Raw genomic sequence first — 17,274 nt, forward strand, 5'->3', positions numbered from 1 at the left:
AGATTGAAATATTTGATAAATATAATTTTACCGATGCGTATTATATAGAAATATAATTATAATAAGGCCTTTAAGAATGAAAGTAGGAAGTAGTATAAAACATTTTATGATACATAAATTTAAATCAAAAGACAAATGAATTTTGATTTTAACTAAGATCTTTAAGTAAATTTGTGCTTATAATATATTATGAAGTAAGAAAATTATAACAAGAGAGAAGAGTAGAAAACTAAAAAAAAAAAAAAACATTCAATTTTTATTTTGGGATACCAAAAAGCTTATACATGTCCTCTATTTATAGGGTCTCAATCACCATATGTTACAAAGCTATAATAAAGATAATTGAGGTACTCTATAAAATTTTAGGGTTTACAAGAGTTAAAAAAACAAATTATTAAGGTTATGAGAGTTATATGGACATCCATTTTACAACATTATTTACAATTTTATCATTTCATTATTAGTATTTTTTTTAAAAAAATAGGGTAAACTGCACCCAATGTCACTAAATTGTTAGTAAGTTTACGTTTTGGTCATTCAACTTCAAAAAGTAACAAATTTGTCACTAAATTATTCGAAAATTTTCATTTAAGTCATTGAACTATTCAAAAGTTTTTATTTAAGTCACTAAATTGTTAAGTTTTCTTTTTAAAGCCCATCTAGGGAGCTCTAAGAGATGATTCAAAGATCAGTATGGTGGATCTCATCAACGAGTAGAAAAACATACTTTAGATCCAAGTTGATTTGACAGTCAATGTTGGAGTTCGAAGAAAACATTGTTTGGATTTTAGTTCGTAGATTCATGATATTTAAAGTTGTTTCAAAAAAACAATTGAACTATAGAAGAGAAAAGAAATGAGAGCTTTTGGTTGGTGTAGGTAGACGAACAGAGAATACCATACAACAACGGTTTTAATAGCCTAATGACTTAAATGAAAACTTTTGAATAATTTAATTATTATTTTGTAACTTTTTAAAGTTGAGTGACCAAAACGCGACTTAATAATAATTTAGTAACCGCCTAAACAATTATTACTTAAATAAAAAATTTAAATTATTTTTTTTATAGTTAAATAAGGAGAATGATGTTTTTTTTTTAGTTGGAGACGAAGGATAAAATTACTTAAAATCGAGCTCAAGCTTTTATGCTTGCTTTTATTATTGGATCAAGAGGTGATTTACTATTTTTATAATAACATCCCTCTTTATTTTCTTTTTTACACATTTGTCGGTTTATATATAAATAAAAATTATAAAAAAGTGGGAATGATGATATTCGAATAAAGTAATATAATCGGAAAAGGAAAACGTAACCCTTTCTCTTCGATTAGGGGTTTTTGGGTGCCAAATCTACTCGACTTCTTCGATTGAATTTGTGAAATTTGATCCCAAATCCCTAATTTCTGCTAACGTTTTCTTGATTCAACCATGGCTACTGCATCAGGTATGTTCTTTATTCCTCCCCGCAATTTTCCTTTCTGTTCCTTTCGATACCAAGAAGAAAAAAAAGCGGCCTTTAGTTATAATTTTTTATCATTTAATTGTGTGGGAATTTCAGTGGCATTTAAATCAAGGGAGGATCACCGGAAACAGCTAGAATTAGAAGAAGCTCGAAAAGCGGGGCTTGCACCTGCTGAGGTCGATGAGGATGGAAAAGAAATTAACCCTCATATTCCTCAGTATATGTCATCGGCACCTTGGTATCTTAACGCTGAGAGACCAAGTTTAAAGCATCAAAGGAAATGGAAATCCGATCCCAATTATACCAAATCTTGGTACGATAGAGGCGCAAAGATATTTCAGGCAGAAAAATATCGAAAAGGAGCCTGCGAAAAGTATGTAAAACTTCTGTTTGTTCATCTATTATCTTAATACATACTTGCTTGCGTAATAATCGATGCCTTTTTTCTCGTTTTAATTAATACATGCAAATTCTTTTTTTTTTTTTTTGCTCGTTCGATAATCCTTTTAGCATTTGGGATAGAAAAAAGGAATTATAATTCTGATTATTGAACCTTGACTGATGCGAGAACCCTCAATTGGAGGTTCAAATCTAATGCAGTATATCTTAGTGCTAAGGCAGTACCTTTTTATTGTTTCTTTGAATTCTTCCTGTTTAGTTTACATGAATGGGGTCACATTTTTGAATTGTTCCATTTGGTAGCTTTGTTGTAACTATGGATTCGAAGATAGGTGTAGTGTTCTTTCTCCTTTATGAATATACTAATTAAAAATTAAGTATGCCTAAGTGCTAGGGTAGAATCCTATCGAGACATGTTTATAGCTAACCGGACAGGACAAGACTCGGTGATAAGACTTCTTGTTATCCTATTAGGCAATAGTTGGTTTGTGCTAACGAGATAGAAATTCATATTTTCTTTCAGACGCAAGGGGTTGAATTAGCTATGCATCATGAAGAAAGCATATTAATTGGCCAAGTTGGAAGTCAGAACTTATCTCTGTAGCTTATACCCTCTATAATTTTTATATGGTAATAAATAATTTAAATGACACTACAATAACGGTTTTCTTTATCCATGCAGTTATAGTTTATACTTCAAGCTCTGATTATGCCATAATTCATAGTTGATGAGTTCTTTTTCTTGCTTGTGTAGTTGTGGAGCCATGACACATGATGCAAAGTCATGCATGGAGAGGCCCCGTAAAAAGGGGGCAAAATGGACAAATATGCACATTGCACCTGATGAAAAGATAGAGACCTTTGAATTGGATTATGATGGCAAGCGGGACCGATGGAATGGTTATGATGCTTCTACTTATGCTCATGTGATTGAAAGGTATGAGGCAAGGGATGAGGCTAGAAGGAAATACCTGAAAGAGCAGCAGTTGAAGAAGTTGGAGGAAAAAAATAGTAAAAATGATGGAGAGGGAGAAGGAGGAGGAGTAGAGGATAGTGATGAAGATGATGACAATGATGAGCTGAAAGTTGATGAAGCTAAGGTCGATGAGAGCAAACAAATGGACTTTGCTAAGGTTGAGAAACGAGTTCGTACCACTGGTGGAGGGAGCACTGGTACTGTCAGGTACATCTGTTATAGTGACCCTTAGCTTTATCTTTCTTTTTTACCCAAGTCTGTTTCTAAAGAACAAAACTCTGCAATATAAATAAATTATTCTTACTTCGTATTTCCCTTTTACTTTTAGGAATTTGCGTATCCGGGAAGACACAGCAAAATATCTTTTGAATCTTGATGTCAATTCTGCTTATTATGATCCCAAAACTCGATCTATGCGTGAAGATCCTCTTCCTGATGCTGACCCTAATGAGAAGTTCTATGAAGTGAGTTTTGTGCAAAAAAAATTTCCTTTAATTGCTTATATATATGCCTTCAAGCTATTTAAATTACTAGACTTCTTTATTTGTTACTTTTCAGGGTGATAATCAATATAGAATGAGTGGGCAAGCTTTGGAGTTCAAGCAGCTCAATATCCATGCATGGGAAGCATTTGATAAAGGTCAAGATATTCATATGCAGGCTGCTCCATCTCAAGCTGAACTCCTCTTCAGGAATTATAAGGTCATCAAAGAGAAGTTGAAATCAAAGACCAAAGATACCATTATGGAAAAATATGGCAATGCAGCGACTGAAGAAGAGATACCGATGGAGCTTCTCTTGGGGCAAAGTGAGAGGCAAGTCGAATATGATCGTGCTGGCAGAGTTATAAAGGGAATGGTATGTATGAAACTAACTTTCTTCTTGTTATGAATAGTTTTTGGTTTTCTCTTTCTGTTGCTTCATTCATAAGGATTCCTTGTACATAACTCCAATCTTTTCACATGTTGATGTTGGTTGCCTCATCTTTAATCTGCTTTGTTAGGTATGAAATTCATAAATACCTCCATTAAATTTGGTGCCTTAAGGTTTTGGTATTTTGCACTTCTTGTTAAGGGTTTATGATATCTTCATGTACCTGCGAATATCAATGCGAGCTGATATATGGAAACTGTATTTGAGTAGTTTTGTTTGTAACTTGTCTGAAATAAGCTTCTTAACTCTGATGAAATTTATTCAGTGCTGCTTTTTAGGTTTATAAAGTTATATGAAAGTATTAGTTTAGTTATGATTCATGTTTTTAATTTTAAATAAGTTATTTATTGAAAATTGGGAGCTTTTTAGAAGTGTTAAAATTTCATTTTCTTCAATTTTTTTTCTGTATATTCGTGTTTTTAATTTTAAATAAGCTATTTAATGAAAAATTGAGTGCTTTTTTAAAGTGCTAATTTTTGTTTTATTCCCCTGTAGGAAACATCGCTTCCAAAAAGCAAGTATGAAGAAGATGTTTTCATCAACAACCACACAAGTGTTTGGGGTTCATGGTGGAAGGATCGCCAATGGGGCTACAAATGTTGTAAGCAAACAATTAGAAATAGCTACTGTACTGGTGCAGCCGGGATTGAGGCTGCAGAAGCAGCAACGGATTTGATGAAGGCTAATATTGCACGTAAAGCAACATCTGAAGGTGGGTTCTTCATAGAGTTTGCATGGATACTTGGAATTAATGCTTTAAGTCCAATCTATTCCTAGTTCATATTGTTGCTGCAAGTTATTATGGTTCACATAGAATCTTCTAATAGAAGTCTGGATGGTGAGCTGGCTTCTATCTTGCATAAACTTTAAAGAAAATGCTGTTTTTAGTACCACAATTTCCACTATAAATTTAGTACTTGATTTTAATCCTTGCATCTCTGTTCTGATTTGGTTTCCAACTTGATTGCAGATGCCCCTGCTCCTGCAGAGGATAAGAAACTTGCTACTTGGGGAACTGAGGTTCCTGAGGACCTGGTTCTTGATGAAAAACTTCTTACTGAGGCACTTAAGAAAGTAAGTATGGTGTAGAATGTCACTTTTTCCTGCTTGTGTACCAAAAAGATCCTGCACTAATGTTACTGTTCATGTTTGTGTCGGACAGGAGGATGAGAGGAGAAGAGAGGAGAAAGATGAAAGAAAACGCAAGTATAACGTCAGATGGAATGATGAGGTAATGCCATGATAGTAGATGTTCAGTGCCTCTTTTGTAGGGTTATTTTGTCATGTTTACTAAAACACGTGATGCCTTTTTGTAGGTTACTGCTGAGGAAATGGAGGCATATAGGATGAAAAAGGTACACCACGATGACCCCATGAAGGATTTCTTGAATTGAAAAGGTAAATGTAAGAGCAAAGAAAATGGATAATGCCAATCAGCTTTGTGGTTGTCATTGAGTTGATGAAAATCATGTCGTTGTTTTGTTTGTATAATACACTAAAAGTATTAAATTAGGTTCCAGTGACAGATGGTCTTGGCTTCTTGTAAATTATGACCCAACCTGCGTCCTTCTGCAATACGATCATTTAAAATTTCTCTAACATGTAGGAGCTTGAAAGGTTTACTTGTATTTTATTTTTTGGTAATCAAGACTCCAAAGTGACTTGGTACTTAGTGATGTTAATGAGTGGGTCAGATTGAAATAAATTAAGTTTGTTGAATAATTATTTTTGTTTATTAAAAGTTTGATTTGGTTAGTTGAGTCTGAAAGGAAATTAAAATTTTAGAAATATTTTATATTAATATTTACATATTTAGACAGGTAAATTTAAACAAAAAATATTTTTAAATAATTGATGTAAATTTGGATTATATTATCTCAAATCTTTGCTCGACCCTATTTCGCTCCTGCATAAAGTTGTCGAACTTCATATAATTTGGTTTTCTTTATCATTCTCCAAGCATTATTGCTTTGAAACGACTGCTTGGATCTCTCGTGGAAATCTTATAACACCCAAGCACAAAGCACATGAGAGGCATATTGTATGTTGCACACCGAAGAAAATTTAGAAGATCCATTTAGGTGTTTATGTACACTATATATAGAGAAGCTTTATTTGTAATTCATAATTCTTACTGAGTACAAATCTTTAACTCAATTGTCTTTTATTTATTTATTTTTATATAAAATCTAGAATACAAGCGCTTGAATGGATTAAAGCGCAGATCATTATGACACTAACCTTTCACCCTTGCAACCTTAAAAATCAAAGTAATATTTAGTCTTTTCATTAATATTTTATAAATTTATATATAATTATTTTCACTCACTATGTTATAATCTAATTTTAAGGGTATGATAAATTATTAAAGCTTTTCATTTAATTAACAATACAATAATCATTTTTTTTCAAAATTCAAAATTTAATGTTTTATTAATTTTGGTAACTATATTATCTTTTAATTTAATATATAATTTTCAACAATGAAATATGATAAATAAATAGCTATTTATCACTTAATATTGAAAATATTAAAGTTGATTTTATTTTAAAAATTTTACTTTTGAAATAAATTATTCTCATCTTATTAAGAATTAAAAAATTCAAATTATATTTTTCAATTTTTATCCAAAACTATTTTAAAATAAAATAGATAATATCATGTTAATAAAATCAAAATTATGGAATAATGAATTTTTAAAAATATTTATTACCATCAAACAAAATAGTTATATATAGTGCTTAATTTTTACTAATGTATCAAATAGTTTTATAATATAAATTCAGCTCTTGCAAAATTCAGTGCTTGATTTTTTATTACTTAAAATTTTAATTTATCAGACACACCCTTAACTTCACAAATCAATCAAATATCAATTCAGTTGAGACAAAGTCTAAAATACCATTTTTTTAACAAACAACAAATATTATCATTAGTAGATATGTTCATGAGTCAGGTTAAACTAGGCTTATGTATGATACTAGTATACTTCATATTTGTTTATAGACGAATTCAAGATCTATTCTACTTGGGTCATGTTTGATGTACTGTCAGTCATATCTTCTTACAGCATCCGCTTTGATGCCTAAGACAACATTTTCTCAATTGGACTTAATAGACGATATATTAATCTTTCAATCAATTTGCTTTCCGATTAGGCTAAGGACATGTTTAGGTTCATCTACTAACATAAGTTGTCTTTCCGTATTACGATCTGGCCACATGATACTGCTTAGTATTACTTAAACATTAAATAATTAGTGAGCTAATATTTGCTTCCATTTTGCTTTGCATGCAAAAACCATTGAGGACAATATACAAAGGGTGTTAATGTAATTCATGAATAACCAATTTGTTTGAGAAAATACAAGTGTATATAGACAAAAATACTACACTTAGGATAATAGATCCAACAGTCTCCCACTTGCCCTAGTGAAGTAGATGAGTCATGTTTCACATCTCATGCCCTTCATTTGTTTCCTAAAAATTCTCTTGCTAGTAGAGTCTTGGCAAATGAATCCATAGAATTTGTCCTCAAATGTGATCTTTGACTACATCCACTATTCCATGAATCACTACTGTCTCTCTTATGATACTTTCTATCAATGTGTTTTGTTATCCTGTGGTTTCTTTGGTGTTTAGCTATATCCGCATTGTTATAGTGTCATAGATTTTTCCATACCACATATTTGACCCTCAATAGTTAAGTTAGCTATGCAACCCTGCTTGACATATAGCTACACTGTGGACTCACCACCTAGGATAAAGACACAGCTGATGTCAAATTCCTCGGATCCCGATATGTTTGGAAGTCAAAATCAGTATATCTGATAGGAGTGAGATCCCCTCTAGAATATACAAGCATATAATCTCTCATTCTCCGTAAATACTTGAGTATATGCTCAGCTTCTTGCTAGTGTCTTGGATTGGAATTTGCCTAATATTGACTCACCAACCCTACTACGAAACAGATATCTAGACGTGTACATAACATACATTAGACTTCTTACTACAGAAGTGTAAGGAAAATTTCTCATGATTTTTTTTTGCTGTCTTAGGATAGTCCTCCAAAAAGAGATGAAATCTCGATACAGAAGGTTGAGTTTCCTTTGTAGAATCAATCATTTCATAACATTCTAATATCTTATCTATATATGAAGCTTGTGATAATGCTATCACTTTGTTTTTTTGATCCCTTAAAATTTGAATTCCTAAAACAAAATTAGCTCCTCTCAATTCCTTCATGCTAAACTATTGAGTTAACAATAGTTTAATCGATAATAATGTTACTACATCATTTCTAATGATTAGAATGTCATCGACATATAGAACAAGAAAGATCACACCATTCCTCCCCAGTACGTTTATAAACACAAGGTTCATCTACGTTTTGCTCAAATCTAAAAGTTTTGATTGCTTGATCAAATATTTGATTACATGAGCGGGATGCTTGCTTACGTCCATATATGTATCTAAGCAGTTTAAAAACTTTATGCCCATTTCCTTTAGCTGTATATATGGCGGGTTTCATCATATAAATGTTTTCTTCAAGATAGCCATTCAAGAATGTTGTCTTGACATCCATTTTCCAAATATCATAATCGAGAGCCACCGCAATGGACAACAATATGCAAATTGACTTGAGCATTGGTACTAGAGAGAAGGTTTCTTCGTAATCGATATCTTCTTTCTGAGTATAACCTTTTGCTACAAGTCTAACCTTGTAAGTTTCCACTTTTTCATCAGCATTTCTTTTCTTCTTGTAGATCCACTTACACCTTAAGGGTTTTATCCCTTCTGGAAAGTCTATAAGTTCCCACATTGAGTTGGATTGCATAGAATCCATCTCAACTTTCATAGCTACTTCCTAGACATTAAATCAACACATTGCATTGCTTCATCAAATGTGAGTGGGTCATCATCTTCCTATTCAAAAGACTTAATGTTTAGAACACTTTCTCTAGATTGGAAGAATTTGAACCTACGAAAGACCCTCCCACTGCGACGAAGCTCCCTATGCTACTAATCGTTTGCAAGTCTACAATTAGGAGTTTGTTCTAGAACTATTAATGTAAGACTTTGTATATTTCCCAAAAGTTCCTCGAATAGTTTACTTCGAGGTTTAAAGTTATTCATGTAACTTTCCTCAAGGAAAATAGTATGAGATGACACTTTTACTGTTTGGTCTTTCGTGTTATAAAAAAAATTGCCCTTTGTTCCCTTAATGTATCCTAAAAACATGCACAATTCTGTCCGTGAATGCAAATTCCTTGCATCTTTATCCAACACGTGGGCTGGGCATCCCCAATCCTTAAATGATTTAGACTTGGCTTCCTACCACGCCATAGTTCGTATAAAGTTTTATATGCGACCTTAGTTTGTACATCATTCATAATATAACAAGCCATTTCTAAGGCATTGACCTGCCACAATTTGTAGTATAACAACCCATTTTTCAATGGTGTCGAAAATAGTGGTTTTGAGACCACAATTTTTGACGTGAGAATCCATAGTTATATTTAATTAATATTTATGAGTTAAATATAGTATTATAGTGACATTTGATTTAATAGATTTTATTGATTGGTCAGTTAGTCAAGGTACAAGTGGTGCATGCCGAAAGTGTGATTTTGAAAAATGAGGTATCGAGACCTTGTATTCATAAATCGAGCTCATAAATATTATTAAATATTTATGGAGCTATTATATAAATGGATTGAAGTTTGATCTGCAAACTTTGATAATTTTATAGATTATTAAGGAAAAAGGACTAAATTGTAAAAATTATAAAACATTATCACTATGGAATTTTTAATGAGTTAAGACTTATTAAACCAACTATCAAGGTTTAAAAGTGCAATTACACCTTTATGGTTTTAAGTGGACGGTTGGTAGCCTTGTTTTGATTAATTATGTTATATTATTATATTAAGTTAAGTCATAATAAATCAAAATGAATAAAACAAAAAGCCACCACTTTCATCTTTATTTTTTCTTCTCAAACACCTAATACTCCATTGCCAAGCTTAAGGGTTTTCATCCAAGCTCTCTTTCATTTGCATGGTATGTAATTCAAGTCCGTTTATCATAATTTTTTATGTTTTTGAGATCGTTACAACTATGTCCAGCTAACCCGTATCTTCGTCTTTAAAACTGTTAAAAATTTCTAAAGTTTTCATTGATGAAAATTGATGCTTTGGAATGTTTATGGTAGACTTTAAATCTTAATAATGAAATAGGACTAATTTGTTAATTAAATTTGGTTAGTTTTGGGTATAAAAACCAAACTGTAATAATATAAAATTTGTCATGAAATTTCTAGAAATTATGTTTTCATTGGGCTATATAGTGATGAAATTGTAATTGGATTAAAAATCAAAGATCTATTTTGAAATATATAATAGTTTTGGTTTTAGGGACTAAATTGAATAAAATATAAAACTTTAGAGAAATTGTAACACCCCATACCCAGTTCGGTCGTCGGACCCGAGTAATAGGACGCTACATCAAACGTCAAACTTTATAAATATTCACACAATCTCAGTTATATGCAACCATCGCCATTTTCAAAATATTTGTAGAAATTTTGAGTCTAAAATAAAATACCTTAGGCAACATTAAAAATGACTTAACCACCTTTAATTGGCATTAGAACAATATGAAACATGCTTAGGGACCATTTAGTAAGATATCCAAAGAAGTCATGTCGGTATCGATACACCAACGTAGGTATCAATATTTTGTGAAAAGGTATTGATATTGATAAGGAAAACGATACCAAGGTAGCATTCTACCAATTTTAAATAAAAATATTGTAACACCCCTAACTCGTATTTGTTGCCAGAATAGGGTTATAGACCATTACCGGAGGTCACAATTCAAACGGACAGAAATTTCAAACATTTGATATCATAGCAATAAACATATTAAAACCAAGTCAAATCATACATATTGTCCCTTATACAGGCCCTTGAGGCCCTAAATATGCGCTAGAAACAAGTCGGGACTAAATCGAAAACACGGTCGTGTCCCAGCCCATGTACGTGCCTGTGTACCTCACTGGCTTGGGTCACATAGCCAAGCCATTCACCTGTGTGCCAGGCCGTGTACCCTTAAAAGTAACCTTACATGCCCATGTACCAGGCTGTGTGCTAGGCCGTGTAACAGCCTGACTTGCAACCTTTTGAAAGCTACAGGGGACACATGGCTGTGTGTCACACACGACTGAGACACACGCCCGTGTCTCTACCCTTGTGGATGAAAATATGCCATTTTACAACCCATTTTTCTCACCCAATTAGGCATGTACCTACAATCAACATTGCATATATTTACAAGCCATAACAAGGAATCCCAATCAAACATAAACAAGCCATAAACATATGGTATAACATCATACAACCAATATGCCCTTAGGCACCTCAAATGACAATATATAAACATGTCTAACCATGTATTCAATTTGACCAAATAATAAACTAATTTGTATGCATATTTGTATCAATACATACCATGTAATTTACTTTCCAAAAAACAACCATTTGGTACCAAAATTCCATCATCAAATAACCAATTAGATCATGCATATCAAAGTACCAATTCACAACATGTTGCAAGACTTATACAATATGTACATTCAACTATCACTTCATCTTCCATCATTCAACCATATCAAGCATATCATTAACCATTTTTAATCTACTTATAAACATACCAAACTATACCATTTCATCAACAAAATGCCAAATCACAAGCCAAGTTAAATGGCCAAAACAACAACCAAAATATATGGCCAACATTAACTAAAATACCTATACATGCCATTATAACCAAAATTAAAGAAGTGAATGTACCAAAAGAGCCGATGGATAGTGTGATATAGCTCCGACAAGCTTTTAACCCAAACGAGCTTCCGATTCACTATAAAACACTAAAAATAACATAGAGTAAGCATTTAAGCTGAGTAAGTTCGTATAATATAGAATAAAACTTACCATTTAATCACATAATAGGTAAGTAAACATATCATATCCTAATATAATTTGGCAAAATGCCTAAGGACATATACATCAGCCATGTTAGCCATGTAAATACATATATAAACCAATAATCATGGACGAGTACATCAACTGATTAATTTCATATACATATATCATTAAATTTCATTTTCCATATAACATGTAACAACATTTCCATATAATTCATATGTATGCCTGTAATAGTCTGTATCGAACTCTTACCATTTAGAATACTGTTGGATACCCGGGATAGCTCACACATAGTGTGCTAGCTTATATAATTGTAATCCGTTAAATCCTGTACATGTATGCTCATACAATCTGTGAATTGGTATGCTCACTTGAGCTATAGATCGGTATGCTCTCACGAGCTGTGGGTTGGAATGTAGCTACACGATGCTGCTCACATGAGCTGTGGAGTATCCGCAACACATGCAGGACCTCAGCCATCGGTATAATGTTTAAGACCAATACCTAAATCATGTAAACCCTAATGACATGTCATTTTTATCCTATGAATTCCTAAGGTTCAAACGGGGCTCGGTAGTCGTACATAGTTGGATATGCAACCGTGTATACATGTAACAAATTTAAAATTCATGCAATTTCAAAATAAAACATATAATCACAATTTAATCGCACGAACTTACCTCGATGAGTATACGTCGATACTGAGGCGATTAATCGGAGACTTTCTCTTTGCCCCAATCTAACTCTGTACAAGGTCTAACTTGATCTATATATATAAATTTAACTTAATTTAATATATGACTCATTCAATTTAGCCCAAAATCATATTTTGGAGAAATTATCATTTTACCTCTATACTTTTAATTTCTTTACAATTTAGTCCCTAGCTCATAAAAATGGAAATTCATGAAATTCTACCACAATCCGCTATGGTTGAATATCAATTAGGTCCCTAGCAGGCCCTACATTACATTTATTTCACAATTTCACCATGTAATATTTTCTATTTTTTAATTTAGTCTCTATTTGACAATTTCACCAAAAATCCCTTTACAAAAGTTGTTTATCTAACAATAACCATCCATTTTCTATCATCAAACTTAAAAACTCATGTACATGCATCATTGGCAAAACTCTAATATTTTAACAATTTTAAAAATTAGTCCCTGGGCTAGCTAGATTAAGCTACAACGATCTTGAAAACATAAAAAAAAAAAGAGACAAAAATATCTTACCAATCAAGGAAAAAAAGAATGGCTGAATGCTAAGCTTCCATGGTTTTTTTTTATTTTTGGTTGAAAGAAAGGTTAAAGATGATAATTGATCGACTGTTTAATGTCATAACAATAATGTGCAAGCATACATTATCGATGCAAGTATAGTAGACTGATGTGAGTCTGTCGAATATCGATCCCATAGGGATGGTAGTCTTTTGTCTATTAATGTCGGTGCAACAACTAGATAGAAACGAGATAAATTATGAGAATAGTTGTCGATGCATTAATTTGAAAATAATAAAATAAAATATGATAATGATAAAATGGGATCCCCAACATGAATCTTCAGCAGAATACTAAGTGCTCACAAGGTATAAAAAGATAGGTGATTGTCGAGGTAATAAAATTCAATGTATATCTTACCCAGCGTCACTCCTCTATTTAATATGAGACTTAAACATGTACCTTCCGGTGATAGAAATACGACACTATTAAGAACAAGTGCAGTAAATTCCTCTAATGCTCACTCAACTTTCGTTGTAATGCTTATTGGCTCAAACTGTCATTGCATTTTCCAGTGTTAGTGACTGCAATAACACTTCCGTGTTAAAAAATATTCAAACCCCAAGATTAAACAATAAAAGCAAGATTGAATAAGATAACATTTCACCAAGAATTCATGTGTACTTCTATACAAACAGAAAATAGAGAGTAATCACCATCATTTAGAAAGAAATAAGAAAGAATTAAGTAGAGAATTCTATTCCTAAAAAACTCGACTGAATCTCTCTATTCCGTCTTGTCTCACACTTAGGTCTCCTTGTCAGAAGCTAGTCTGCATCTGGTTTTCACGTTGGCTCACCCGTGAGAGGCTTAAGTTGCCATGGCTGAAAGCTTCAAGGTAGGATGATGAAGATGATGATCCAAAAAAAGCTTTATTTTTCTTCTCATGTCCACCTTTTATGTCCTCCTACAACAATACATGTGTCCTTTGCTCAGAATTATTCTGTCCATGTACGTACAGGTTGGTTATACCAAATTGGATAGCTCACGCAATTTTAGTTCTTATCTGGATAGTTGTTAGGTGCAGCAACAATTCTGGACGCAATCTGGAATTCACTCATGTAGCAACATTAATGCAAAAAGATAGAAAAATTAAGGATAAAATAGGCTAGGATTCACTGAGTTATAAAATGCAATTTACTAAACTGAAAATGCTAAAATGTATGCTAAGGATAACTAAATGGGAACAATTTAACCAATAAGTAAGGGAAAAACCTAAGTTATTTCTAGTGCTATCACACCCTCAAACTTGAGTTTTTACTTGTGCTCAAGTAAAACAAAAACTAGCAAGGCTAAAGAAATTTTTACTAAGGCAAACGATCATTCTAGTAACTTGAATCCTCTAAATTCCCAGTGAATGAATCACATTCAGATGTAAGAATATTGCATCGGCAATTCATAAGCATAAATGAATAAGGTTGCAACTTCATCAATGCTAGCATCAGTCTTCAAACCCTAAGTTCTATCTACCATTACAACATTTATTGTACAATACTAAGTATTTATATATTATATATAATTTTTTTTCGGAATAAGGGATATCGTTGCATTATTGTACCCTTGTTCTTGAGAAGTAACGATGAAGTGCAACAAACCCCTAGGGAGTACGTAATTGCTTTGACACATACTCATACAACGACAACCTTTGGTCAGATTGATTTTTTTAACACTTGTATTGGAGTGTTCCCTTTTTAACATTCCATACTACACCCACTTTGGAGTGTCTCTAATTTATAACTATATATACATATATAAGCAGCTGTAAAAGGCAGATTCATTCAAGATTTAAGGAATGATAACAGTCATCAATTACTAATGCAACCTAATCCATTCATCAAAGAATTGAAGCTACAACCTTTTATCAAATTTATCCAACTTATTCATTGATAATTCACATGATTCAAGAATTAAACATCGACTGTAACAAAAATTTTTGAACAATTTTCATTAACTATAATTAAACTTTGCATGCTTCATTACCGAAAGAAAAAATTTTGAAATGCGGGTGTGGTTCCAAGCCCGATGGCATTCCCCAAACTTGAAGTTTGCATTATCCGCAATGCACTAACATGAAAATGTAATGACAATAAAAATGCAATAACAATATATACTTATCAAAGTAAAACTTATAGCTATATGCAATGCATGAACACTATAACTAAAGCTTAAAATAAACTAACTCAGTTATTTGTAGCCATCGATGTGGCTACATGATGGTTCTTTCTCATCTTTTCATTTTTTTTATCCTTGGAGCGCTTCCATTTATTTTCTTTGGGCTTTGGACGATCCTCGGATTGCTCCTCAGCTCCTAGCTCTGCCATAACATCATCGGATGCTTCCTGTGTAGGAGAGGCCACCTGGAAAGGTCCAGTGTAGATCACTATTGTCAATGAATTGCATTGTTCCTCATTGGTTACCTTAGTAACTTCCGTCGGTCTCACTCTAGCTCACTCCAAATTATCAATATTTGCACCCATAGGCTCGGGTGCGGTGATAATGTTCACAATAGAATTTTTTTCTCTTTTTTTTCTCATTTTCAATAACTTCTTCTCCTTTAGCAACAACTTCCTCTTCCGCAGCAACAACTTCCTTTTCAATAACAGTATCCTCTTAATCAACAAAAATACCATCCTCGAATAAGCTATCAATCTTTCGCAGGCATTCTTCAATGTCCCTAGATTCCTTTTCTTTCTCATTATTAGAGACTTGCACAATGGGTGGGGATGCCACTGATCTGTCTCGGTCTTTTAAGTCTTCATTCGCAGAAGAGATGTCATAATTTTGAATGATTGGTGGAAACACAGGGAATTTTGGTAGTGGGGATGGGCTTAGTTTGCCTAATGTGGCTACAATAGAACTTTTCCAGGCTTTGGTATAAGCATAAAACAAATTCTGGGATTTCTCCATATCCTCTACTATAGCGACAAGCATGATCTACCTATTGTTGATGGAATTGACCAGTTTTTCGACATCTTTCATTTTTCACCATAAGGATGTATCTGCATTCAGTTTTGTTCCTTTGCTGTTGGCTTTAGCTTTGCCCTTTCTTATCCTACTGGTTTCCGCCTCTTTCAGTATCGGCTTGTCCTTACCATGAGTCATTCTTTCTACAGAGGTTTCATTGATTGGGCCCTTATTTTCCAAGATTTCCTCACTAGTAGAGGGCATAATTCCTCTTTGTTAGCATAATAACATCACCAGTGATAGGAAAACCAAGATTCCCATTTGCCTTGCGGCCCAGTCAGCTATTGGTGAAGTATTGTGCCTACATCAATTTTTCTGCCCTTGACGATAGAATGTATCAGACACATTCTGTCGAGGGTGATTGTGGTGTTGTGAGTAGAGGGCTTTAGTCTGCAGTTGATAAAATGAAACCAAATTTTGCCTTGTAGCATTAGGAAGTGACAGTGCATCGTATAATTCTTTTGATAGGAACCCGTCCACACTGCTCCCTCGACACACAAGTCTCTCACCAACAGGTCTAGTTTTTCATCTGTGATGTCATCAATGAACTCAGGGTGTTTGTCGACTCAACCTTGGTGTTGTACAAGTCATTGATTTTTTTAGTGTCCCATGGTATTAAACCTTCTCGAACGAAAATGAACTCTAACTCATGATCATAGAGATTAGCATAAAAATAACGTACGAGTGAAGGGGAGTAGCTTCCAGGATGGGCGCAAAAAGTTTCCCACTTTAACTTCGAGATGGTTTTGTAAACTTGCCTACCCAAGTCTAATTGTGGCGAAAGGGAAATGCCTTGTTCGGGATGGAAGTTTCGCTTCAATATGTTGTTACAAAATCATTCATTTGCTACTTTATTCAAAAAGATTACTGACCCCTTTGTCTGCACTAGCCTGAGGGATTTCGATTCATGGACTGTGGTAGCAGAGGACACATGTTCTCCAGCAGATTTGGTGGCTTTCTTGACCGAGCCTTTTGTTTTTGCCATATTTTGTTGAGGGGAAACAATTTAAATTTAAAAAGATAAGATCTTGAAAAGAGAAAAGAAATAAAAATGGTTGCTTGAATATGCTACAGTCGGTACAGTGGGAAAGGATTTATAGTGAGTGATAGAGGAAGATGAAGAGCCGTGTTGTTTTGTTGAGAGATATAAGGCTGACGGGAATAGTTGTGTCTAATAGAAATTGTGCTCACTTAGAAGGATCAAACGACTGAGTGATTTTTGATCCAACTATGGAATCTGAATTTCCTGAATTCTAATGATTTATAAATGG

General features: G+C 33.2%; 1 protein-coding gene across 1 annotated transcript; it reads left to right on the forward strand.

Moving 5' to 3' along the window:
* The first annotated feature begins 1,224 nt into the window (after positions 1 to 1,224).
* Positions 1,225 to 5,492, forward strand: LOC107914928 (pre-mRNA-splicing factor SLU7). Its single transcript, XM_016843995.2, has 9 exons — positions 1,225 to 1,444; positions 1,559 to 1,835; positions 2,616 to 3,044; positions 3,166 to 3,301; positions 3,396 to 3,695; positions 4,266 to 4,482; positions 4,741 to 4,844; positions 4,933 to 5,001; positions 5,087 to 5,492. The coding sequence occupies exons 1-9, from the start codon at positions 1,429 to 1,431 to the stop codon at positions 5,162 to 5,164; spliced, it is 1,626 nt and encodes a 541-aa protein (XP_016699484.1). The 5' UTR covers positions 1,225 to 1,428; the 3' UTR covers positions 5,165 to 5,492.
* The last annotated feature ends 11,782 nt before the right edge of the window (positions 5,493 to 17,274 follow it).

Source organism: Gossypium hirsutum, chromosome D10, assembly GCF_007990345.1.
Source record: "Gossypium hirsutum isolate 1008001.06 chromosome D10, Gossypium_hirsutum_v2.1, whole genome shotgun sequence".
Classification (NCBI taxonomy): domain Eukaryota; kingdom Viridiplantae; phylum Streptophyta; class Magnoliopsida; order Malvales; family Malvaceae; genus Gossypium; species Gossypium hirsutum.

Bases quoted from the DNA above. Each gene is read 5' to 3' on its own strand.
- LOC107914928 (XM_016843995.2), top strand. The intron at 3,696-4,265 runs GTATGTATGAAA...ATTCCCCTGTAG, and splicing joins GCAGAGTTATAAAGGGAATG to GAAACATCGCTTCCAAAAAG. The intron at 5,002-5,086 runs GTAATGCCATGA...GCCTTTTTGTAG, and splicing joins ACGTCAGATGGAATGATGAG to GTTACTGCTGAGGAAATGGA.